Here is a 26447-nt window from a genome sequence, read left to right as displayed (position 1 = left end):
CACCCCCATGATAACGAGAGGAAAAAAATTCCCAATAAAATATTAACAAAGTATAAACCTGAAAGAAAGAAGAAAGATTCGGAGCGAGAGTAGCTGAAAAGCGTATTGCCAATTTAGTAATTATCGAGAGTTACTGATATTCCTGATGGCCGATCGATTAAGGTGCCAACATACCGTTCTGGGGAACGGGCGACCTCATATATTCGGATGAATTCCTCCCCGAAAAATTTCTGGGTTTTTTTCGATTCCCGGATTCCATCCTGGTTTCCAGAGCGGTAGGCCGCTATCTTATCTTATCGGCTATCTGGCCGTTATTTCTTGGTGGCCAGAAAAGGTTACAATGCATTTAAAATACATTAAAAATCGCGGCGAAAATACTGTTATCGTTCCTGTAGCGATTTACGGACTCGCAAATACAATCTACTGTCCGAATACGCAAATATACAAGAATTTTATTATGTAATAAGGACAAAATTTTGATTTTATAATGTACAAAAATAGACGAGTTTTTTTGTTTATCTATATACATAATTGAGACGAGTCGATAATAATAATAATCAGCGCAGAGCCCAAACGGTTAGGAGTTGAAAGTTGAAATTTGGTACACAGTTAGGGTACGTCACGAGAACGCACACTAAGAAAGAATTTTTCGAAATTCTTCCCCACGGGGGAGAGGGACAGGATTAAGGCTTAACACTTCCATCAACAATGGGAGTGTTAGGTAACAATGGAAGTGTCTTCCTTTTTTAAACTCTTTCCGCCCTGTGGACACTAAGAGGGCCTCTTTTAGAAGGTCCCATTATGGGTTCGGCCAGGCCCACGATGGAGCAACCGGGTGGTGAGGGACGGGGACCGACATATCTGGACGGACCACCCCCCGAATTATTCCTGGGGTTTTTTCGACCCATCCGGATTCGATCCCGGGTCCCCAGAGCGGCAGGCTGCTAACCTTGATCGCTCGGCCATCCGATCGCTGGGTAAGGGTGATTATAACGTAATAATCTTAATTTTCGCTAAAACGGCAAGGAGTTGAAACCTGAAATACCAAAGTGTTAAGTAACAATGATAGTGTTAAGTAACAATGGAGAACAAAAGAAAGCGACGTGCAAGATTTACGGGCGCTGGAGGAAAAAGAAAAAAAGAGTAATATGTTAGAACGTATTCGATTTTCAAATTTAAACAGATTAGTTCGGTTTTTCTCGATTTTTCCTTTTTAGAACATTCAATGAAAATCGAACAATATAATCAGAACACGTCGTGAAAATCGAACAATATTAGAACATTCGATTTTCAAATTCGACCTTTTTTTTAGAAATACTTAGTTTGTTGATGAAATTACTCTTTTTCTTTTGTGACTATAATGCAATGATCTTAATCTTCGCTGTCGTTACTTTTGCCCGAGCAACGCCGGGCCTACCTGCTAGTTTTTAATAATTTCTTCTTACAATTTTTCTTTGTCGTCTTCCGTTGTATACATATAATTTAGTTCAAAATTTTCAGAATAGAACTTCTCTAACTACATTTCGTTTACTTGTATCCAATATTTTTATTTTTATTGATTATATATATGTTTATTTAAAAGTAAACTTGGCAATTGAAAAATATCTGTTATTTATTTATGAAATAAATTGAATAAAATGTAAACAGAAAACAAAAATGAATTCATATACATAATATACATTCTAAACATGATTACAAGATGTGAGTACGATAGACAATAGTTTCTGATTCCTCCATAATACTGCGTCAAACGATGTCGTGGTGAAAACACTCCGGTTTAGAGGCTGCAGTGTGGGAGAAAAGATAAAATAACGACACCGTTGTCTTTTGAGAAATTTAATCCGGGAATTGAGAGGTGAGACTCATGGTTATCAAGCAAATACAAGAAAGCAGTGGCGTGCCATGACATTTGATGATAGGGAAGCTGTGTTTCTGTAAGAAGCCGACTTCCAGGGGCAATCAGTTAATTGCGCGTCAGTGATGGTCTAGGGCCAGGCCCACAATGGGGCGACCGGGTGGTGAGGGACGGGGCCCGACATATCCGAACGGACCACCCCCCGAAAAAATTCCTGACGATTATTCGACCCGTTCGGATTCGATCCCAGGTCCCCCAGAGCGATTGGCTGCCACCTTTACCGCTCGGCCATCCGGCCTGATGGTCTAGGGCAGAGGTTCTTAACCTTTTTTATACTCGCAGCCCACCAAATATTTCATAATTTTTTGTGACCATCATTTTTTTAAATAATAATTTATATTTGATAATTTATCTATAATAAATTGATTTTTTTTATTATTGCTTTATTTTTTTATAAAATAAATGTAAATCATAACTTTATTATTTCATTTTCTATTTAAATAACATTCAAACTTCACAATTAAACATAAAAACTCATTTATTTTTAACAAAAAATAAAATAAACAATTAAAAATTCATAGAAAAAACAAAAAAATATTCGAAAATAATTTAACGAGATTTCTTGTGATTTTGTAATTCCTTGAACTTCTATTCTTACGAACCCATATTTGATATAATCACGATCGTATTTTCTAATTTTAATGTTACTTAATTTTATACCTTTAGTTTAGGACTTGTGGTTTTTTTTCCGTTGCGTTTTTCACTGTATCATCGTCGGAACTTTCACTAGTATTTTCTTCAGTATATTTTCTTTTTGAAGGTCCCGGTCCGTGATTACTTACATTAAAAAAATTTTCTAATGTTCCTTTCTGTTTTTTGCTCATTTTTGTGGGTTAATTATAAATAATTAAAACTAAACACACAATATAAGAAAGAAATGCACTATTATTAGATCCAAAGCCGATGCTAAAACTAAACTAAAACACCCACAACTTGTCGTAAAGATTTTGCCTAACTTTTGCAAAAATATTTAAATTTTCTATCCCTACTACTAAGCCTACTATTTTTGTTTAATTATTTTTAGAATTCCAAGCATTAATAGTTTCTTAGAATTACTTTGGAATAAAAGAAGCAAATACTCCAGTGTAAGTAGCATATTTGCATTTATTTCTTCCGTACTAGCAAAGTTGTATGTAGGAAGAAATAAAAAACAAATAAAATAAACTAAATAGGAAAATGCCGATAGGAATGGGGCTAAATAGGAATGGCGGCCAGTAGCCTAAAAGGAAAGGTCAGTCGCCAAAAGTGTAATGTTTGGAACTTAAAAATGGTGGTCCCATGTTCCGGAAAGGACTTTGTCTTCAGAAAATTAAATAGGAAAACTTTATCTTTCTTATTTCACTTTTCAATACGATATTCGGCTATACATCAATTTTCTTTTTATTATCTTCCGAAGGAAATTTTGCATAATTTGGCGGCCTCCGGCAAACTTCTTATGGACCCCCAGGGGGCCGCGGCCCCCTGTTGAGAATCACTGGTCTAGGGTCCATTCGTATTCATTTGTTCGATAAGCCAGTAAAAACTGTAGACTTCTCTAAAAGTATTTTAATATCACAATTACATTCTGAATTGCTAGCCACGATATAAGGGCTAAAATTAAAGATAAATTATAAAAACTTACTCGGTGAAATAAAATTGCGATGGATATACATACCTGGTACAATATATTGTTCAATTGTATTAATATACTTTTAAAGAAAATTATAATTAAAATATAGCTTTGTAAAGAAACGTACATAAAAATAACAAAATATTCTTTACTTTTTAAATTTTAAAACAATCCACTTCGTCAAATAGCTCGATACGAGTAGCTAATGGATGGAATCAGAGACGGTCCAGCTAGGTATGTAGTGTGTGCGTGCCAGCTAGTGGGAGGAGATGGACGGGATAAAGGCTTACCGTGAAGAACTCGGCTTCTATTATACTATTTTACATGCGGTTTTTTGCGTTTTTAATTGCGTTTTAATAGGTTACGTCAACAGAATATACACTAAAAAGAGATTTTTCGATATTCCCCAGCGGGAAAAGTGACGGGATTAAGGCTTACTGTGAAGAACTCGGCTTTTATTATACTATTTTAGATGCGTTTTTGATTGCGTTTTAATAGGGTACATCAAGAGAATGTACACTAAGAAGGGATTTTTTGAAATTCCCCCCACGGGGGAAGTGTTATACATTTATAATAGATACATTTTGAGCCACAACAACGCGTGGCCGGGTCAGCTAGTTTGTATATAATTTCCAGTATCCTTACAAGAAGCTGTTGAATTTATCTTAAAGGTATTTTTCACATTAACTTTATCCAGTTTGATTTTGCATTAATACGCGAAACCCGCGACCGAGGAATCTTTCCGAAAAGCGAAATAAATCGAAATCCTAAGAATTTGATTTATTTCATTCGATGGCCGAAAAAGATATTTATTCAAACGAATTTCGGGCAATTTTCGGAGATGGTCGAGCCTCGAGACGTAAAATTTAAAAAGATCGTCTTTTATCTCTCCACGCTGGACATTCTGCATCACGTAAATGCAGAAAATAATTCATTTATCAAATTGCGAACACAAGAAAATGATTAAAGCAAATTTAAAAAAAGAAAAAACTTATAAATTTATTTAAAAAAAATAAAATGATTTTTTTAATTCGAATTTTTACGTAATTCGAACATTGTTGACGCGTCTTTTAACGTTTGTTCGAAATTCGTCACGCATGACGATTCGCAGTTCGATTGTGTTTCTTGTTGTGGTCGGACGTGCTTTTGTTGTGCTCTTCGATTGCGTTGGTTTTTTTTGCTGTTTGAAGACTTTTGCAGAGAAGATTAAAGATTTTTCAGGTAAGTCTTAGTCCATATTGACCCTAGACGTAAGAATTTATTTAATATTACTTAGAGAATCGGTCCCAGAAGACATCTCGGCACATCGTTCGATGGTCGGCGGTTTGCGCTTCGGATTCGAATCTTTTAGATTTAAAAAGGCAGCTGCGGTCAGCATTTTGCTTTTTTCGAAAGAATTTAAGCTTTTGTTTTCACCGGACTAATTGCAAATTTTTTTTTTTTACAGAATGACGACGTTGGTGCGGCTTTGGAGGCGGTTCCGGCGGAGGCAGACGGTGGCGCCGGAGGGAGGGGGTTCCTCGGACGACGCGGAACGAGTCTGTCGTTCCGTGCCGTTGGAGGAGCGGGGGCTCGACGAGCGAGAGGCAGCGGGTGAAGAAGACCTTCCCCAAGTGCGCGTGGCGTGGCATCCTCCCGGAGTCGGGATCATGCGACGTTACACCCTGGGTCCAGTGCACTTGGCCAAGGTCTTCGGGGGTCATCCGGCCACAGACCTTGCTGTGACGGATGTAGAAAATGACAGCTCGTCCGAGTTGACATTTTCTGGTTGGTCGCGTTCTGCCCGTTCGTCCGCGACGGCGACGCCACCATCTTGCCGAAGTCAGAACGGGGAGGAATCGGAGGAGAGAGCCGTCGAAGTTGAGGGACCGTGCTGTCCGTGGTTTCGTTACTGCGGACGGCTGCGGTTTCCTTGGCCTAGACGGTGATCCTCTTCGATTTCCTCTTCTTCACCTGGATGCGACTTTCTTACCGGATTCGACACTTTTCACCCGGACTCGACACCTTTTCCCGGACGTGACTTCTCTTACTCGATCGTGACCCACGGACTTGTCTCCCGAACGTGACACTCGAGTCCGACGACAACGAATTTGACTCCCGATTGTGACCACCCGGACGTGACACTTCTACTCACCGGACGCGACATTCGGCCGACCTTTCTTCCCAAACAGCTGTTATGAGGATTGAGCTTCCGGTCAGGGTAGGTTAGATTAGGCTAGGCTAGGCTAGGTCAGGTCCTTCGCTCTTCTCATAACACTGTTCGGGAAGAAAGGCTGTCTGATAAAGGTAATAATATTAACCTTAGGTAATAAATGAATGAACTTCTCGTTTTCTCACTGCCTTTGTGTTTTCTAGGAACATTTGGGAGGGAGAAGAATCTCCCTCCCCAACTTTACCACGAAGAGGACCAAGTGGACAAGTGAATATTTTCCGAAATCTCCGATGGTAAGAACTCTTTCGTTTCATTTTTTAACACATCTTATTCTCGTATTGTAATTTACTGTTTTTCTGTTTATAGACATGCCGAAGATGTTCTTCGATTACACACACACACACACGCGCGCGCGCACGGACATAACATCACTGTACATGAAGATATACACCGTTTAACCTTTACTCGAATTCTCGCACTCACGCACTTATACGCCAAGCGCTTCGTTTTGTGTAATTCCACACAATGAAACAACCCGAACACTCGCTTCCCACAAATCCAACCTCTGGGTCCTCGTCCCGGGAAGTGGGAACGCCAATTTTAAAGATTAAAAGATTTTACATTGGCGGCCAAAGGGGCTCTGGTAATTACACATCTTGCATGGATTAAACAGAATTTTACACATTAGCAATCAATAATCGTTTTGTGATGAATTTTTCTGTTAAATTTAGTGTGGTAAGAAAAGATCCACGATGTGGGCAGCCGAACTGTATGGAATGGGACTTGACAGACCGCCCTGGGTTCTTCAACAGCCCGAATCGATGTCAGAACGCTAGACCGAAGTCTTAACCGCTCAAACATCCAGCTGTCACCTTATTATACTAGGTATAACAAGTAGCGACAAATCCATATAAAAAGTTTCTTATTGTACACTAGACAAATAAATTGCTTTTAGTTGGTCAGCAATGTACCATAATATATTATTTCGGTGAGAAATTGATATTCGATGTACACCATTTCATTCACAACGCGTTTTAGGAACTTAAGTATGACGTATATTGAGGACGTTCTGTATTTAATAATAACGGATGAAATTTGATCCAATAATCTAGTGTCTTATATCAGGAGTCATGGTAGTGACTAGTGACTATCCGGCAAATAAACTACATATACAGGAATCAGAGTTGCCGATTTTCGGGGGGTCGATTTCTCCGTCCCTCAAACACTTATAGTAATTTTGTCGTTCGAAGGAAAATTGTTCTCTTAGGTAGTGTGCAAAATTTCAAGATTTTGTATAAAGCGGTTGCCGAAATATAAGCAATCGAAAAGTGCAAAAATCTACAAAAAAAGCTGTATTTTTTTTATTTATTTTTAAATTGGCGGCCGAAAGGGCTTTGGTAATCACAACTCGCATCGATTAAGGGAGACACAAGAGTGAATGAAATACAAAGTAAAATATATGAAAACAAGGTAACATAAAAGAGAAATGTTCATTTAAGAGAATAATAAAATAAAATGATCGTGTTCACAGAAGACGAAGAAAAAATAATAAAATTAATAATTAGTTGGAGCTTTAGATCAATTAAGGCAAATATAAAGAAATATTTTTCGAGAGATGGTCAATATGATCAAAGCGAAAGTTGCGGAAACGCTTGAAAAAAAAAATTAAAAAATTATATTAAACTTTCTGGCAACAGCATCCGATATTGAGTTTACATCACGTAACAAACATGCCACTTTCTGTAGTCTTCAATTCATCGAAAAAGTTGTTTTTTTAATCTGTCAGTTATGTGTCGCGAAGAGAGAAAATAACGCGGAGGAGAAACAATAAGACATATTTTAAAATGCTTTCCAAGTATTTCTCATTCTGGACTAAATACATAAAATATAGAAATTGCTTACAACCAATTAGGAATTTGGTAAACAAAACAAAAAACAAAACTTATTTTGTTAGTAATAGTGAATACGACTAAAATATTTTTTCTTGTAAATTCAATTTTTCTGTTAAATTTAACACGTGTGGTAAGAAAAGATCCACGATGTGGGCAGCCGAACTGTATGGAACGGGACTTGACAGATCGCCCTGGGTTCTTCAACAGCCCGAATCGATGTCAGAACGCTAGACCGAAGTCTTAACCGCTCAAACATCCGGCCGTCACCTTGTTATACTAGGTCTTGAAAGTATAACAAGTAGCGACACTTCCATATAAACAGTTTCTTATTGTACACTAGACACTAACTTGTCTTTTAGCAAGCCTATAATGTGTTCGGCCAGGCTGACAATGGGCGGCTGGGTGGTGAGGGACGGGGCACGACATATCCTTACGGACCACCCCCGAAAAATTATTGGGGATTTCCCGACTCGTTCGGATCGATCCCGGATCCCCCAGTGCGGTAGGCTGCCACCTTGACTGCTCGTCCATCCGGTTTCTGGTAGACGGTTGGTTTGTAATAATTCGATCGGGCTTGAGCTATTAGACTATGTAGCTTCGGCATAAGTAATTATGAGTAGTGTTGTCTTGGCTTATAGTTTTGTGCGTTTATGATGATCGTTACGCGGAGAATACATTAGGTATATATACATTAAGGATCCACCTAATAGGAAATATAGTTGTTACTCACTTTTAACTAATTGCAAGCTTTCAAACGGCACGAAACATGACACATCAAAATTTAGGCGACGTGCCGTAAACCTTTTAAGCGCTAATTAACGGAAAACAATGCGACGGATATTATTCGAATTTTGTGATGAAGTAGGCGAGCGGTAAACGAATCTACTCCCAGATGACGTGGCCGTTCAGTTTTGATTATCTAGGCGATATTTGCACTGTGACAACATGCCCCTTGTGACAACTAGCCTCGGTCTCCGTACAACAGCTCATTTCTGAATTTTCCTGTTGACATTGGTGGATAAAGCACTTATAGAGAGGTTTCATGTCGACATCACGAGTGACGTCGTGAGCATGCGCAATTGTCCAGCGCCATCTTTGTGACTCTTTGTGACTTGTTTACGTTTTGTGTGTGTTCACGTGCGCTTTAACTGGAGTTTTTGTGTTGTTTTTTTTTCGTCGCGTATATCACTATGGTGATTTGTTGTGTAATTGGATGTGATGCTAGTTCACTCAAGAACAAAGGAACATCATTTTTTAAAATTCCCGACATTATTTGTCATCAAGGATCCCAATCTGAGAAGCTTTCAGGACAAAGGCAAACTGCATGGCTCTCAAGAATTAACCGGAAAAATTTTGATGCGAATAAAGTGAATATCAATACAAGTGTTTGTCAGAAACATTTTATTTCAATATTTACATTAATAAACACTAAGTTATATTTTACAACCTAAAAGAGTTTACTGATTTGCTTATATTAATTTATTTCGGTATAGTGCATTTATAAATAAATAACTAATGTAATTTCAAGCTTTAGCTAGTGCAAACTTATAAACATTTCACGTTAAAACTATAAACAAGCAGGCTTATTATATGCTAACTTCAACTAGAAAATAAAGAAACAATTTGAATTAAAAAAATTGCCACAGCTGTTTTTAATTAGACTTTTTTACTTTCAGACATAAATTCTTAGTTAAGAAATACGTAAAAACACGAGTTTTACGTACAAACAAAAGAAAACATATCTTTCCAAGCAATATTATTTCGCTGTTATTCATTACTTTTACTTTTATATCAGGAGAAACCCAGCCACTTGTTAAATAGTTATGGGCCTCTAAAGATTTATAAGCTTTCATTTGTGACAGGATGTAGAAATTTGTTGTCAAAACCAAATAGTTTATATCACCAAATTCTACTTTCGGCCACAACTCTTGATCTACGACTTAGTCTGATAAACTGGCTTCGTATGGATTGCCTTGACATAACGAAATTTTCTCTTCGTATAGAGCTGCATCTCGTCCTGTTAGACTGCTAGAATAGCCCGCAAGAAAAAAGTCTTTTTTAACTTAATCCATGATAATAGAACTGCAATATTTTTGTACGTTTAAACTAAAAAAAGACGTCGAACAACAAACCATGTGCAAGCTAAGCGAGCGAAAACTACCACAAAAATGGCGAATGGGCGGAGCAAACGTGTGTTTTATCACGTGACATGCGACCTTGAAACCTCTCTATTGGTGAGTTGCCGGACCTCCGATAAACGTGGTGCACCACTGCGTGGGCGATTACACAAACTTCCCGTTTCTTCGAAACGTCGTACTAGGGAAACTAATCCGACAGGAGTGATTGGACATGAACCTTTCTTTATTCTCTTCTGTGTCCTAAACCTTTGTAAAGTTTCAGCCGGCGATTCGTGGGCTGAGATAAAAGAACTTCACCAACAGTGCTTTATCCACAATGTCAACATCATAACGAAAACCGTATGTCAGTGCCAGTAACAGGAAAATTCAGAAAAATGTTAATTGTACACCCCGCATTTTATAAGACTCAGACTTGCACAATTCCAGCTATTTTCTTGCATTCAGCGACCCTATTGACAAACATTTAAACTATTTTCTTTTTCTCTACTCAAAAAAATACTCCTTCGTGAGAATAACTTTTACGCAAACCGCATTCAAATATACCAATTCTTTCAACTTTTATGAATTTTTAAACTATTTACAAACTTATGGGACACCCTGTATGTATATATATATATATATTATGATGATTTCATTTTAAAAAATATTATTGATTAATATTATTGATAGATACCGTCATTCAAAAAATGAGTGAATGTCTAGTAGAATCGTATACTATTAAATCCCGAAATAAATATTCGAGTGTACCGTGATATGGTCGAAAAAATATCAAGAAATGAAAAATATTAGAGTAACCGAATAGGTTTCAAGATGGTTGTAACGGAGTAAAAAGTGGGGAGGCGCTGCTATACCGGGGAATATGGCGGCGGAAGACCGAGCGAAGGAACGAAGTTCGATGTACAAACGACGTTAAAGGTGTCGAAAGTACCGAAGATGAAATATTTTCGTACTTTTCTCCACGCGAAGCCATTACGCTTTTTCGACTCGATCCTAATTCTTGAAAGTGAGTACCTGTCTACAAAACGAAATCGTCTTTCTGTATTTACGAGTTTATTATAGATTTAACCGCGTACAATTTTTACGGGGAGGCTATGACTGGCAATCGCCGTAACGGACGGATGCTTCGGTCGACAGCTTCTCTCCCTCTGCTCACTTTAACACGTCGGCGAGAGTCTTCCATGCAAGACGGAAAACCGATGGCCTTTTCTTCTTTCTCGGAATGCTGTCTGTGAATGTTTTCCTAGCGAATAGTTCGGCATGGAAGAAGAGGAATTTGCCAGGTTGCGGATCGGCAAATACCTTGTCGTCGGGTACAGCGGTAAACTCGTATCTTCCTGGTGATGTTCGTGGCCCATCTGCTATCTCCTGTGATTTGACAGTTTCTGGAGCTAGAGACAGCTGTGCGAATGGGATTAGGTTTAGGTATTTGTTAGGACTGCCAACTTTCAGAGTAACAAATTTCAAACTGGTTGTGAAAAAGTAATGAGCCTAGACTTGGGAACATTTTCTCTTTCCTTTGATGATAAAGATGAGATGGCCTGATGACTAAAGCAGTTAATGTGTTGGCCAATCACTCTCAGTATCTGGGAACTATCATACGGTTGAAAAACTCCAAGAATTTTCCAATTCTGTATGTGGTGAGCTAGAATCTACTAATAAGAAGTCATGTCTTCTGCACTATTTCCAGTAAAACATTTTGGTTAATGTTACCTTAGGTGTGAAGGTGGCGACTTGTCTCCGATTCCAGCAAGGAAACAGTGGGACGCGCGTTCTAACCTAACCTAACCTATTATATAATTTGGTTGCTAATAATTTGGTAATTTATTAGAATAGGTTAGGTTAGGTTAGAACGTGTGTCCCACTGTTTCCTTGCTGGAATCAGAGACGAGCCGCCATCTTGACACCTAAGATAACATTAACCAACATTTTAATAAAATTTAACTAAACAAGAATGTTTTTGGCTACATTGTGGCCTGCTTCGGGTTTTAACAGCGAAGCAGGCCACAATGTAGCCAAAAACATTCTTGTTTTGTTAAATTTTATTAAAATGTTTTACTGGAAATGGGTGGAAAGTGTGACCTTATTACTTAAGAAATTTTTGTTGACGATCTGTTCTGAATATTTTAGCACTATTCGTCACCCCTGCCACTGCTGTTGTGGGCTTGGCAACAGTAAATATGATTAAAACAAGCCCTCTTAGTGATCGTAGGGCAAAAAAGAGAGAAAAATAGAATTTAAAAAAATGGAAACTAATAGGAATGAAAATAATGCAAATTATAATTAATGGTAGGTTTTCACGAGGAAAAAGATACAATTAAACAATCAACTTCTTATCTATTTTTTTTGGAAAATTTCAGACAGTTGGTAATTCTAATATCTGTGCAAACCTAAACTCAATGAATCGTTTAAAGCACATTAATCACAAACAAGCACTTTTGCTCTAATGTTTAGGAACATTTTCTTGAAATTCAAGTGATGACATTCCAATAAAATAATACATTTACACTTGACAAATTAAAATTATCTTTATCATTTCATAGAAAGACAGACAATTATATCATTATGTAGCAATTTTATACATAATATAATCATATTTGTCAATAATATACCAATTTAAATCATCAACAAAGACTATCCAGAAAATTTTTAGAAAGATGTCTTAATGCTGTAAAATACAGCCTTGCAGCTGAGAATCCCCTTTTGGATTCTAAACTTGTAACCCTAATAGAAAGTAATGCATTGCAGTGTTTATTTAAGGTTTTTGTTCTTTTAAAACAGATTTCATGCTCTTAAATTTTATCTTGACATCAAAGATTGAATGATGTTTTTTCTCACAGGGATCTGATTCTGCTCTAAGTGTTCTATTTCTTACATACATTATCTGCAGTCAGTGGATTGTTTGCCTCTGCTATTCATTTCATTATTGATTTTAGCTGAATTTTCAAAGTAATCAGATGATTAATCTTTATTTGGGTTTTCACTCAATTGTGCTTTATCTTCAGAAAAAGTCTTAAAGAAAAATTTTCTTTGCAACTTTGAATATTGCTGTAGAGAAACTAAAAATTATAATTCATCTTTAAATTTTAAAATTTAAGTTGGTGAAGATGTTTAAGCAAGCCTAGATCTCCATTTGTCTTTTTGAGGAATAATAATTATTAACACCTTCTTTCAGTGTAGCATGACAATATGTTATTGTCATGCTCTTTGAAAATTTCTTTAAAGTGAATGCGAGGAGATTACTACAGTCAAAAGTGTTGCATCTCTATAGAGTACAAGTCTTTAAGAGCTATTTCAATGAGATGAAGCATATTAATCACTCCTTTCAAAATTTTCCACTTTTTTACAGTGATAATTTTGGTAGAACAAATTACTTCTAAACCTTTTGAGGATGCATTATTTTTAACTCAAGAAAGCTTAAATCATGGTTAGGAAATTGTTTCATCTAGTTTTGTAGTCCAGGTTAAACTTTAAATTTTTTTTGTTAAATTTGTCTTTAACAAATTTTTGGAGCTTTCAATTTTTTAAAGCAATTTATGAAACAATACATTTTTCTAATTTTTTTTTTTTTTCTTTTTAATAAATTATCTTGTAGAGATGGAATGTTGAAACTTTCATTGAGTCTAGTATTTTGATCATATAACATTCTTCAGACAAATCAATTCTCTGAGGAGGTTATATCTCCTTATCATTATCTCTTCTGTGTATATCTTCTCTTGAGTCTTAGTTGCAGAATATTAGAGAAAGGGTTTTATAGGGTTTCATTTGCTTTGTCTGTTTCCTTACTCAAAATTTTATTGCATAAAGAAGCATCTTTATCTCTTTTCTCTTTGCTTTCTTTTGTATCTTCTTTTGTTTCTTTGCTGTTATTCTTTACATATTATTTCTTTGTGATTTTGTTTTGCATAAAAATGAAGAAACATTAAGATATATTACATGAGCTAAGTGTTTTTGATATTTGGGTAAAATTTCTTTTTCAAGTTTCATTATGACTGAAGTGCCATTAGTTATGAATCCTATTGTTTATTAAAATCAAGACCAAAATTACCTACTTCAATTCTTTTTTCAATTTCAGTGGTTTTGACACTGTTAAGACTCCCAAATATTTTAATTAGTTCCATGGACCAATAGTTGTCTTTTTGGTACAAATTAATATTCATATACAGTCAAACCTGTTTTTATGCGGTCTTTTTTTGTGTGATTTTTTTTTTGTGCGGTATAGTTGGTGACTAGTCTCATGCGATTTGTCATGTCTCACGTTGACTTATTATAGCTGAATAAACTTATTATAGCATAAATGAACTTATTATAGTAATATTATTGCATGAATATGCGAAAAATGAAATAATTTATTTTTTAAGTCAACAAAACACCACCTGGACAAAAATATGTAAAACAGACGATAGACAAGACGATGCAGTCAAGTGCTGACATCTGTTGTCAATAAATTCTATTTCGTACGGTTTTGAGTTATTTTCTATGTGAGACTTTTTTTATGCGGTCCCTATTGACTGCATAAAAAAAAATATTTTTTTAATTGTGTTGCAAAAACTATTTTTTATAGCCTCTCTCTTCTTCAACACGTGAAGTTTCGTGCGATTTTTTTTTATGCGGTCCCTATCCATCGCATAAAAACAGGTTTGACTGTATCTTGCATTTTGGATAGTTTTGCATTCATTAAGAGTTATAGAAAAATTTAACATCTTTGGGAATCAATGTTTTTAAATGTCTAACTAATTTAACTTTTTTAGTCTTGATACTGTTTACCATTTTAATCATAGTCTGTTGCAGTGTTGGAGATATCCTGTTATATTTGTAGCTAGGCTTTTTTAATTTTCATATTTAGTAAAGTTTATCTCAACATGTATAGGAAAGTTTTTCAACTAAGTAAGTAATCATTTGTAAAAATGGCGAACGAAATACAGTGGTGCCTCATATGACGTACTTAATCCATGTCAGGTGCACGTCTGTTGAGGGAAAAGTCCGTTATATGAAACGCATTTTCCCATAGAAATACATGTTAAAACATCTAATTCATTCCACAGCATAAAATAACCATACTGTACCATAAAAAAAAAATGAAAATGGAGCAGTCATCAATTATGCTGGGTAGTCAGATGTTGTGAGGAGGAGGTGGAGGAACACTCTTCACACATTCATACAAACACACACTTTTTACACGTTGTAGCAGGTCTCTTTTTATTGTTTTTTAATTGAAGTCAGATTCAGGAGAGATTCAACTCCTCTTGTTTCATCCTTTGTTTTTTGGCAGCTGGTTTCTTGAAAAACATGTCCAAGGTGGTCTGTTTCTCTTTCTTCTTCAACACCTGTTGAAAATGATGGGCAAAGATGTCATTGTAGAGATTATTGATCCTGTTGGCCTCAGTTGTGTTTGGATAGTGAATGTTGGTAAGCTCCTGAACCTCTCCTCATTTGACAAGGAAGTCCTTGATGGCAGCAGTTGAAATTGGTTGATTGGATTGCTCCTGCTTATCATCAGATGAAGCTTTCCTTTGAGCTTCATTATGTTCCTGGGCCAGAAGTTCTTGGAGCTCTTCAGTTGTCAACTCTTCTTGGTGTTCTTCAATGAGCTCCTCCACATCTTCCGCCTCCACCTCCAATTCTAACTCTCGGGCCATCGAGATGATCTCCTGCACCGCTTCTGTATCCTCAGCTGGTTTTTCCTGGGTCCATTCAGGAACAAGCCTCTTCCAGGCTGAATTGAGGGTCTTCTGCGTGACTTCTCCCCAGGCCTTCTGGATGAGTCTGATTGCCACAAGAACATCAAACTTCTATTTCCAGAACTTACGGACAGTACGGATGGCTTAAATAGGTGTTGATGGTGGTCTTGCTGAGACCAAACTCTTTGACAAGGTCACTGTTTTACCCCACTTTCACTCCTGATGATTCCTTGCTTTGTTTCAATTGAAATCACCTTTCTGTTTTTTTTAGATGCCATGATTTGCACAATACTTGAATAAATGTAAATACCCTGCACTGAGGTGATGTATGTAATAAACAAGGGAGCAAGCCGAATCTCAATGGGAGCTCTGTACTTCAGGCGGTGAAGGAGCTCAACTGTCGGGGCTCATGAAGAAGAAAAAAAAAACAGCTTACTCTTCTGCAGCCAAAGAGCAACTGTTTTCAAAGGTTCCCAAAATACCTACATCAAGAAGCTATTCTAGAAAGCCAAGAAGGGGAAAACATCTAAAAATAGCAGATTGTCATTGTCAACGGCAAAAGAGTGGAAACATCATTTGCACTTGTTTGCAGAAAGTCTGTTGTTTGCCTCATGTAACTGCCAAACAGAAAGTCCGTTGTTCTCAGCGTATGTTATACAAGGCACCACTGTATAGTTGAATCTTGGTACTCAAACAGTTTGGTATTTGAACACAAATTCTGAGAGAAAAAATCGCTCAGTATTCAACTGAACAAACACAACTCAGTAGAACAAATTTTTATTAATAACATAGTTTTATTTTGTCATCCGTAAAGATTTTTTATGATAAAAATAAAGAAAGTGAAGATGTTCTGATCAAGATGAAAAAAGCTCAAAAGATGACTATACTTTGTAAAAACAAAACACCCTTGTTTAACTTAAATTATTATTAAAAATATAAACACCAACCGAAACCAGATGCATAGCAAATAGACATCCACAACTGCCATAAATAATCAGGCTATAATTTGGAAATAATAATTATGAATTACAAATGAATTTGACACTAGAGGGAGGTTTTAAGCTACATCTCATATTAAAATTAATAATTATAATATTTAATTAAGTAATCGTGCACACAGTAAGTGGGAGTTGCGGATTTGTGTCCCGCTTCAAGCAGATTCTTTTCTTCCAGTTTAATCTAAATTATTTAATTAAATATTATAATTACTAATTTTAATACATAATAGCACCTAATGCCTCCCTCTAGTGTCAGATTCATTTGTAATTCATAATTATTATTTTCAAATTATAGCCCAATTAGTTATGGCAGTTGTGAGTGTCTATTTATTATTAAAAGCTAATAGAGTACTTTTAATTGTGATTGTTAGTTAATTATTCGTTGGAAATAAATTATTGATTTCTTTAATAAACATATATCTATTAATAATTAAAAACAAAAGTATATATTTTTTAACCTTTGGAATGTAGCTATATTTTGCATTAGTCCTTTTGCATAACACAACACTTTTGAACGTGACTACTGTGTTATATGAAGAATACCTGTACTTTAATAACTGTTCATTATATATTTGTAATTGATATTAAAATTTTAACACTAGAAGATAGTATTTTTACTTTATTTTTTTTTATATATAAAAGTTCAGTATTGTAAGTGTTAAAATTTAAAAACTGTCTGGTTCACTTAATCTGTTTGAATTTTTATATCTATGAGAATTAATGCTGAAATGCTAAATTCAAAAATGTTTATCCTGATTTGAAATATTTCTGTTTTGGCTTGTAAAAAGTATCAATTTTTTTTCTTGTTTTGTTTTTTCACACTAATTCTAGCTGCATTGTTTAGACATATTTAGCCAGTCATTCCTTTTATAATTAAAAATAACACGGTAAGTGAAGCTTTCGTTAAATATCGATATCCAATATCACTTCCTAAGCCTTTTAAATTTCCGGTACTGCATACGAAAAGGTCCGTTCAAAGAAGGATCTCGGAACACAAATATGACGTTGCCAAAAAAAAGACACACCACCGCCCTGTCGACGTACGCCACCGACCCCGAGATAAAGGCAGATTTTGATAAAACCAGCCTCGTTAAAACGTCATTCGACACGGACCGCATCAGGGCCTTGGAGACCCTTGAGATTTACAAGGCGTCAAAATCGGGGAAATGTATTAATTTCAAGGATGGCAACGTATTATCATATGCGTGGCGGTATGTATCCGAAATGCACCCGCAATGGTAGCATCTCAGGATAGTGTAGTATTCCTGTATGGATGGACAGAGACATTTTTATGATGGTATCAGGGAGATTAATTGCTTGTTAGATCATTCGCAATTATTGCACGCGGGAGAGATTCGATCGTTTGAATTTTGAAATAATTCCTTTTGCATTCTTTTTCAAAACCGTCGATAAAACCTGACGAAGATCGCGGAGGCGATCGAAAACGTTAGTTAGTTGTTAATTTTCGTATGCAGTACCGGAAATTTAAAAGGCTTAGGAAGTGATATTGGATATTGGAGTAACGGTATGAGGATTGTTTTCTATAAATATCGATATTTAAATATATTTAAGAATAATAATACTTGTGTTGATATATAAATATTTTACTCACTTTCAAATTAAAACCGTTTGTATTTTGAGATTGTAGATGATTATTTCACTAGTCGTAGTAAGTTAAGATTTGTTATTTTGGTTGAATAAAGCTTTTTTGAAAAACTTCTATTTTATTATATATTTTTTTTTTTGCTTTCAGTTTAATCAGTTATTGTAATTTAGAATGGTTGAAGAACCAATTCTTCATGTTTTAGTTATTGGATTTCATCATAAAAAAGGATGTCAGGTAAGTTGATACATTTATCAGAATATTATCAAAGTGTGATTTTAAAGATAACTAATATAACCTATATTTTTTAACTCTAAATAAGTAATATAATTGCATATAGTTAAAAAGTTTCATGCACAAATAAAAGTAATATGAATTTTAAATGTTATCTTAGTTTTTCTTAAAGCATAAAATGGTGCTATGAGTTAAAAGCAAATACTTCACGAAACTGGACCAATGAAACAAATAAATACCCACAGTAAAGCTGCTGGACTAGTAAAGGTACTGTGGTTATTTATTTGGTGCTATGAGTTTTAAATGCATTTTAAAACTGCTTACTATTACTTGGATAGCATCTTTGAGAAATCTTTCACATTACGACATGGAATAAATTTTTAATATTGCTTAATATTTGTTTGTGTATGTTTACTTGAAAATTTTTTAAGTAAATAATTTGTTGAAAATGCAATGATCTTTTAAATATTTATTTAACATATGTATTTCAGGTGGAATATGCCTATCCTCCTACAGTAAAAGGAGACAATTTAGATAGCACTGAATTACCTGAGCAGTGGAAACATTTGCCATCATTAGCTCTTCCGGATGGATCTCATAATTATGAAGAAGGCAAATAATTTTATTATTTAATTACTTAAAAACTGTTTTTATAATTAATATTGATAACAGTGTGTTTATAACGTTATAATCATAATATTAATATTTAATATAATGTAGCAGGGTTTAAGCTAGGAAAAAATTTTCTGTAGTATTTTAGCTAATTTTACTAAAAAACTTTTAGCTATCATTTCTCATTTGTGTGTTCTCATAACAATACACAATACATTATTGTTTAAATGTTTGTTTATTCTCATAGATATTGTACATTATTATAGTGTACTGCAATACCAATGTAACCATAAATCTATTGTTACAACCCACAAGTATCATACATTATTGAACAATTCTTTTTGATTTTGATTTACACTGGGCAACAAATGGCAAATGAAAGTCAAATTCCCATCTTGCGGGGCCATTTATGGAGATATTTAACAAATTGCTGACATTTTTTACATCAAGACAGTTTCCAAATGGAGTTAATGTCACTGAAACCTTTTGCATTCAACAGTGTCCACTAGGTGTGAAAGAACAAATTCAATAACTACATTAAAAAATTGCCAGGACGAATTCACATTAAGAAAAAATATATTTTTCTTTCTGGACTATACATACAAATGAGTCCGACTCCTTTACACACTTTGTAGAGGCAATAACAAATCCACGGCGAAGCAGACCTTTTATTTGAGGCTACATGTCCGCCGTCCAAATTCAATAACTGTTGATATATGACGGTAATCTGACAGAAAGTGATTTACATATCATATAATAAACTTTAGCCAGTGACATATCCTTAAATCTGAAAGCAACAAATCTTTTAAACAAATCCAACTCCATCAGAAATTATTTTTTTAAATTACAATATTAGCGAGGTTGAGGCTGAAGTTTTAAATGCGAAAACGTATGTCAGACATTTGGCGCCACTTTCCTGTAAGCCTAGAAGTTTGACAATGGCGTTTGGAATGTCGAGCATGATTCCACTGACTTTCCAAATGCCATGGTCAAACTAAATTGTTAATTTTTCTAAACTAAAATAAACTTTAGAAAGTATTCAAAAAATCTGAATTGGGAGAAATTTTGGTATCATCTTATCACTAGTTAAAGCATATTAAAAATTAATGTTTTTAAGATGCTTTAATCACTTGAAAAATGTTAGTTTTTAGCAAAATTTGCCAAGAAAGTTGTCATTAAATCTAAATTCTTTTAGCATTTTAGTGAAAAAACTAGCGACAGCTTAAACCCTGATGTAGTAATATTTTGATTATTATATGAAGGATTCATTCTGAAAAGTCATTGCATAAATGAAATTTTCACAAATGTATTGTAACTAGCAGGTAGGCCCGGCGTTACTCGGGCAAAAGTAACGATAGCGATAATTAAGATTATTAAGTTATAGTCACAAAAGAAAAAGAGTAATTTCATCAACAAACTAAGTATTTCTAAAGAAAGGTCGAATTTTGAAAATCGAATGTTCTAATATTGTTCTATTTTCACGACATGTTCTAAAGAAGAAAGGTCGAGAAAAACTGAACTAATCTGTTTAAATTTGAAAATCGAATATGTTCTAACATATTACTCTTTTTCTTTTTTTCCAGAGCTCATAAATCTTGCATGTTGCTTTCTCTTGTTCTCAATTGTTACTTAACACTTCCATTGTTACTTAACACTTTATGTTATTATTATTACGTTACAGTCAACCTTACTCGTTTTCGCAGAATGCAAGAATTGGGTCCTCCCTGTTTCCAGACTAATTACAGAATCTTTAGATGGGTCTAAAAATATGTTCAATTTTCCGCAAAACGAAAAAAACTGCATCTGCGTCTTGCAAGTCGCTTTCTCTTAACAATTCCATTGTTACTTGACACTTCCATTGTTGATGGAAGTGTTAAGCCTTAATCCTGTCCCTCTCCCCCATGAGGAGGTATTTCGAAAAATCTCTTCTTAGTGTGTGTTCTCGTGGCGTACCCTAACTGTGTACCAAATTTCAACTTTCAACTCCTAACCGTTTCGGTTCTGCACTGATTATTATTATCATCAACATGTCTCCGTAATGTATTTAGAAGCTTTAATCCTGTCCCTCTCCCCTGTGGGGAAGAATTTTGAAAAATCCCTTCTTAGTGTGCGTTCTCGTGACGTACCCTAACAGTGTACCAAATTTCAACTTTCAATTCCTAACTGTTTCATCTCTGCACTGATTATTATTATTATTATCAACTCGTCTCGATTATATATATAGATATTACATACGTATGATTGAATGATATTCTATAAAATCAAATGCTATACTTTTAATCAGGGCTGCAGAATTGGTAAAAAAAACTTGACTCTAACTCTTCATAATTTCAGTAGGCTGACTCCGACTTCGGCAAAATTAAATACCAAGTCATTTTATGGGGGGCACAAGCTCTCATATGGGGGTACCCTACTCTGAACTCTGAAAGGAGCCTGGAGCATTTACCCAAATACTTTTATAGTTAGTATTAGTGATGCAACGAATATTTGGTATTCAGCCTATTTTTCGCTATTCAGCCGAATACTGAATACCTAAAAACCAGGAGTAAGAAATAACAAAAACACAGTAAATTAATAATTTTGGTAACTTTTATTAATGCTGAACATACATTTCAAGTTTGAGAAAGTGTAATTTTTTGCTTATTTATCTAAAAGATTAAAGGAAAAGTACAATTATGTGACGCATAGCCTGGTGATAACGGAGAAAAGAGAGAGATAGGACATCGGTATAAGTCACAGTTATGATTTCACAGATTCGAGACAGCTTGGTATCTTGAATGGCCCCAAGCTTTTGCCCATGCACGCTGTGACTTTCATTACAAGCATTTAGCTTTCTGAAGCCTATGAGAACAATTATTTGACATTGATGGCTGCGAATTTCATGCCAATAAGCTACCTTGACTTGTTTGATTATGTTATCAACTCAATTTCATATTTATTTTCACATTTTCACTTCGTGGTCTTTCTATGCTCTTTTTTTTGTTATTTACATGTGTAGGTCATTTCATTGTTATCCACATTTGATATCATTACTTATCACATACTGCCATGATGCTCATGTCTGTCTGCTACAACTGTCAAGAATTAACGCAAGTGGCGAAGCGTAGTGACAGCGGGCCAATAGAGAGCAGGATGCGCAATCCTTGCCATAATGCGGTTTGCGCATCAATTTTCATACATGCGTCATCCTTTCTTTTTCTAAAATTAAATTATAACATGCAATCTGAGCTTGTAAATCACTGTACTAATGCATTTCCTTTAATATCCAAATCTAATTATCCCATAAAGATTATGTCTATTGTTACATTTTATTTAATGTTTCCTAAATATATAAATTTGGATGTGTTTCTCTTATTTCTGCTTATCCTCTTAATTAACTAATTGTTGTGTGCTTCAGTTCTGTCCAACAAAGTGCACACAAGTGCACCTTGGACAGAACTGAAGTGGCTTCATCAGGTTCGAAAGCTTGAATTAACTGCACTTTGTAGGCTCACAACCATAATTGTTTATGTAGCACATTGTGGATAGTAGACTTTGGTAAGTTAAGTTTTCGTATAGCAGTTCTGATTTCTTCAGACTCTTACAAAACACTTCTTAATTCATTCCACAGATTAATCTGATGTCAGTGGATGACTGTAATCTTTTGAGTGATGAATTCTTCTTGTCTGTATCTTTAAATTTCTGCATCCAAGCATAAATTGAAGGGACACTTGATGTCTTTCCATACTTCCTATGGAGTTTTCTTTGGATAGTTAGAGGCAATTTTGTTTCAACTAACCACAATCTAAACTGTGCTTTTTCCTGTATTTTTGCATTTTTAATTCTGCAAGCTGCTAGTGCCATCTGTTGAGCATCAGTATAAACATTTGGGTTAATGTTACCCTTGGTGGCAAGATGGCCGCCATAGGGATTTTTCCCTACATTCTACACTGCATTTCAACACACCTCTTTATATTTGTGTTATGAAACTGTGTAATATAGATTTTTGGATTTTGGATTTCTTGCACTTCTATGAATATTAAATTATTATTGTATGGTTTTATAGCTTGGAATAGAGAATTTCTTCTTGACAAAATTGATATAACACATTACAAATCTACTTATTACATATTACAAATTTGTTTGATACTTTTGTTAAGATAAATTTTATATAGATTTCTATAATAGTTTTAATTTAATTATTCTTTTACAGATACAATTTATTTTCATTTACCTTCTGTAAGCTGCCCAAGACATACAGTTTATGGAATTTCATGTTATAGACAGATGAATGCAGAGGTATTTTATAAGTACAAGCATGCATATATTCTTTATATTTGTATATTAATTTATAATTTTTATATTACAGAAATTGCTAAATAAAAGCTCTGACATTACTAGAGGATCTGTTCAGAAAAGTGTGTGTGTATTAAGTGTTCTACCATTATATGGACTTATTCAAGCTAAATTAGAATTGATTACTCATGCTTACTTTGATGAAAGAGATTTTAGCAAAGTTTCTCTTTTGGAAGAAACATACAAAAACCTGAATGCATCTTTGTCAAGGGAAATGCTTAGTGGAACACAAGCATTTTTAGGTATGATGAACTTTAAGATTTTATGAAAAGTTAAATTTTTATCATTGAAAATTTATATTTAATTTTGATTATTTACTTTTATAAATTTCTTAAAAATAGACTAATGTTATTTTTAAAATAATTCAAATTACCTAAGTTTAGCTAATAATAACAGTGCTGTCATAGAGTTTTTGAGTAATTAAAGTGAGTCATAGAGTTTTTGATGCAAAGCATTATGGATCCAAAGGGTGACAAAGAACTCACTGAAGAAAGCCTAAAATCATAAATTTGTGATCAAGTTAAGCAAGGAGGGGGAAAATTTTTTTTTCTGAATCCATAGATTTATAACCCTTTGCATCATGGAAAACAGTAGAGCATCATTTATCCGAATCAATTGGGGACTGGGGTTGTTCGGATAACCGATTATGTACGAAAAAATATATTAACCTATCCAATGTTGAAATTTTTCTTTGTTGTGTGTTGCTTTGTGTTGAATTTTTGTCGATTTTAAGCCTAATGAAAATTTTTATAATAATAATCAAGGCTATTGTATCGTTAAAAATTATTTCTTTATTTTGTACAACCAAAATAAATATATTAAAAAATATAAAAACAAAAAAAATTATACTTTAGAAGTTAATCTAGTATCAAAAACGTTTGATTCAGCACAACACAGTCCGACTGGAACTCTTTCGGATAACCGGTTTTCGGATAAACGACTCTCTGCTGTACTATCATTTGCTTTGTAAGTACTTTTGTGTCAACATCACAGCATAGTGTTAACTGAATGGACATTACAGAAGAATGTCACTGTACAATGGAATAAACTTGTAGTACTCAAAAACTGGTTTGACAAATATAATTAGAATAGATGAACAATGCTTTATCCATGTTTTGGAAAAGTAACTGAAGGTTGTTAATTCAAATTATTCAATCAACGTAGACAACAGAGGAGTTGGGCACCCTTGGCTCAAAACCTGGGAGGTTGAAGTTAAGCACTTGCTTGCTAAAATAGGTTGAAGATTTGGAACACTCTTTTCAAAAATAGCAATCACATTAGCCATTTCTTCACATCATGTTTTTACATTTCAGTAGCTAATGATAATACATCATAAATTTTAAAATATGGCATTTTTGCTTAATGTGTTTTAAATTTTTACACATTTTGTGTTGTGTACTGCTTTTGTTTGTATTTAAAAATGTGTTTGGTCAGCCATTAAATGCTAATAAGTTCAATCTTATGTTATGTTTTAAAATAGGAATAATCTTTTTATTCATATGTTGTGAATTCTAAGTTGATGTCGTAGTTCAGGATGAAAATGTTTTTTCAGCAATTAATTATTTGGTTTCCTGAAGTAAGCATTCTTAATAATTGAATATTTACATCACTATTGTGCCAATTGTGTTTGAAGTAGTTAAAGTAACATTCTTATACAATTTAAAATAAGTCATTTCTGAATTCAAAAAAAGTAGTAAAATCAATTGTTGTTTACTGTTTAAAAAACAAAAATAGAATTTGATAAAGATGAGTTTAGTGCTTTAAAGTGAAATGTGGAAAACAATAATAAAAAACTTGTGGGTACTGCTTCGAAGCACCAAGCTTATCTTTACAAAAGAAAAAACATTTGTTCTCAATTTATTGAAAGCGTGTTTTTTACTTTTCTATGATTCTTGAACACAACTCATGCTACTGTTTTAACAAGATTTTATATCTCGGATGTTTTTGTTTGGATATTACTGTATATCTCGGTGGATAAGACTATAGTTGAACCATAAAAAATGGCCCCGAAAATCTGGGGTCGTCTTATAGGACAGATACAAAAATTTAGATTGAAATTTATATAAATTAAAACCATTATAAAAAGACAGACAAACTGTAATTATTTACTAGAAGAGAGTAGAATATGTGCACAAAATAGAATAGCCCATAGGATGTTTTTGTGAATAGTCAAGGTCATTACCCAAATGCCCGAATTAGTGCAAATGTTTGCAAAAATTGCCAGATGCAAAAAAATAAAATTTGTTCGTTCGAAAAATTACAAATAGGACGTAATTCCGTACACGCTATACGGTATTATTATTCAGATAATGATTGCTGATCTAAACTAAATTCATAGGCCGTTGATAGTTTGGGGTTTGTCTTATAGGACAGATATATGCTAAAACTATAAAACTTTGACAAATATTTATACATCGTCTTATCTGAAGGTCGTCTTATCTGCCGAGATATACAGTATTTTTTGGTTAATGAAAGCTTGAAAGTATTTTTATTTTGTATAGTGTGTTATTACATCAAGACATAAGATGATGATATACAGTTTGGTCAGCACTTAGCTGACCAAACTGACAATTGAACACTTTCAATACATCATTAGTAAAAATCATCTAAAAAGTTTTAATTTGCCATAACTTTGAGCTTTTGTTTTATTCTGGATAACATTTTGAATAAAAATTATTCATTTCAATGTAATTTTAAGCATAAAATTAACAGTCCCAGACGAGGTGTGAATCCCTAACTAGACATACTTAAAAATATTTTAGTAATGAGAAAAGACTGTGTAAAATAAATCCATTGTGAAAGTATAACATAAATAACAAATGATTGACTTTATGAGAACAAGAGTTCAGGCAAACTCATGGGTTGGGATTCTAATAAATGTCAATCAGGAAAATTGAGCTTTGACTCTGACATTCATAAAGATGACCAAATCTGAACAAATTGAGAGGGTCGTAGAAATGAGACAATGCCAAATCCTTCCACGCAGCAAACAAAGAACTACAGGATCTATAGCAATCACACTCTGATGCACAGATCACCCACTACTCTACCCACCATGGTATCATTTGGATCTTCAGTGTGGAGAAGATGGTTCAGTGGGAGAGAATGGTGGGGAGTGTGTAGAGATGCCTCTGCAAGATACTGGGGAAAAGCCTAGTAAATGCAGAACAGATGTCTACCATACTCATCGGGGTAGAAGCTGCCCTCAACAGCAGGCCTCTGGTACACAACCATGACACGGAAGAGCCAGAGGCCCTCTTACCCTCTCACTTCTTGGTAGA

The 26447-nt window shown here is 34.5% G+C and overlaps 1 protein-coding gene across 2 annotated transcripts in view; it reads left to right on the top strand.

The window, feature by feature from the left end:
• The first annotated feature begins 10547 nt into the window (after positions 1-10547).
• LOC136985841 (late secretory pathway protein AVL9 homolog) overlaps positions 10548-26447 on the top strand; it is a 49938-nt gene continuing 34038 nt past the window's right edge. For both annotated transcript variants that reach the window (XM_067283209.1, XM_067283210.1), the window contains exons 1-5: positions 10548-10709; positions 18136-18222; positions 18711-18831; positions 23024-23109; positions 23180-23408. In XM_067283209.1, the coding sequence (XP_067139310.1) occupies positions 18160-18222; positions 18711-18831; positions 23024-23109; positions 23180-23408 (499 nt within the window). In that variant the 5' untranslated portion in view covers positions 10548-10709; positions 18136-18159. The remainder of the gene's footprint in view (positions 10710-18135; positions 18223-18710; positions 18832-23023; positions 23110-23179; positions 23409-26447) is intronic.

This window comes from Centruroides vittatus, unplaced genomic scaffold (assembly GCF_030686945.1).
Source record: "Centruroides vittatus isolate TY-2023 unplaced genomic scaffold, ASM3068694v2 contig_979, whole genome shotgun sequence".
Classification (NCBI taxonomy): Eukaryota; Metazoa; Arthropoda; class Arachnida; order Scorpiones; family Buthidae; genus Centruroides; species Centruroides vittatus.
Note: the sequence above shows the minus strand (reverse complement) of the source record. Positions and strands in the feature narration are given on the sequence as shown.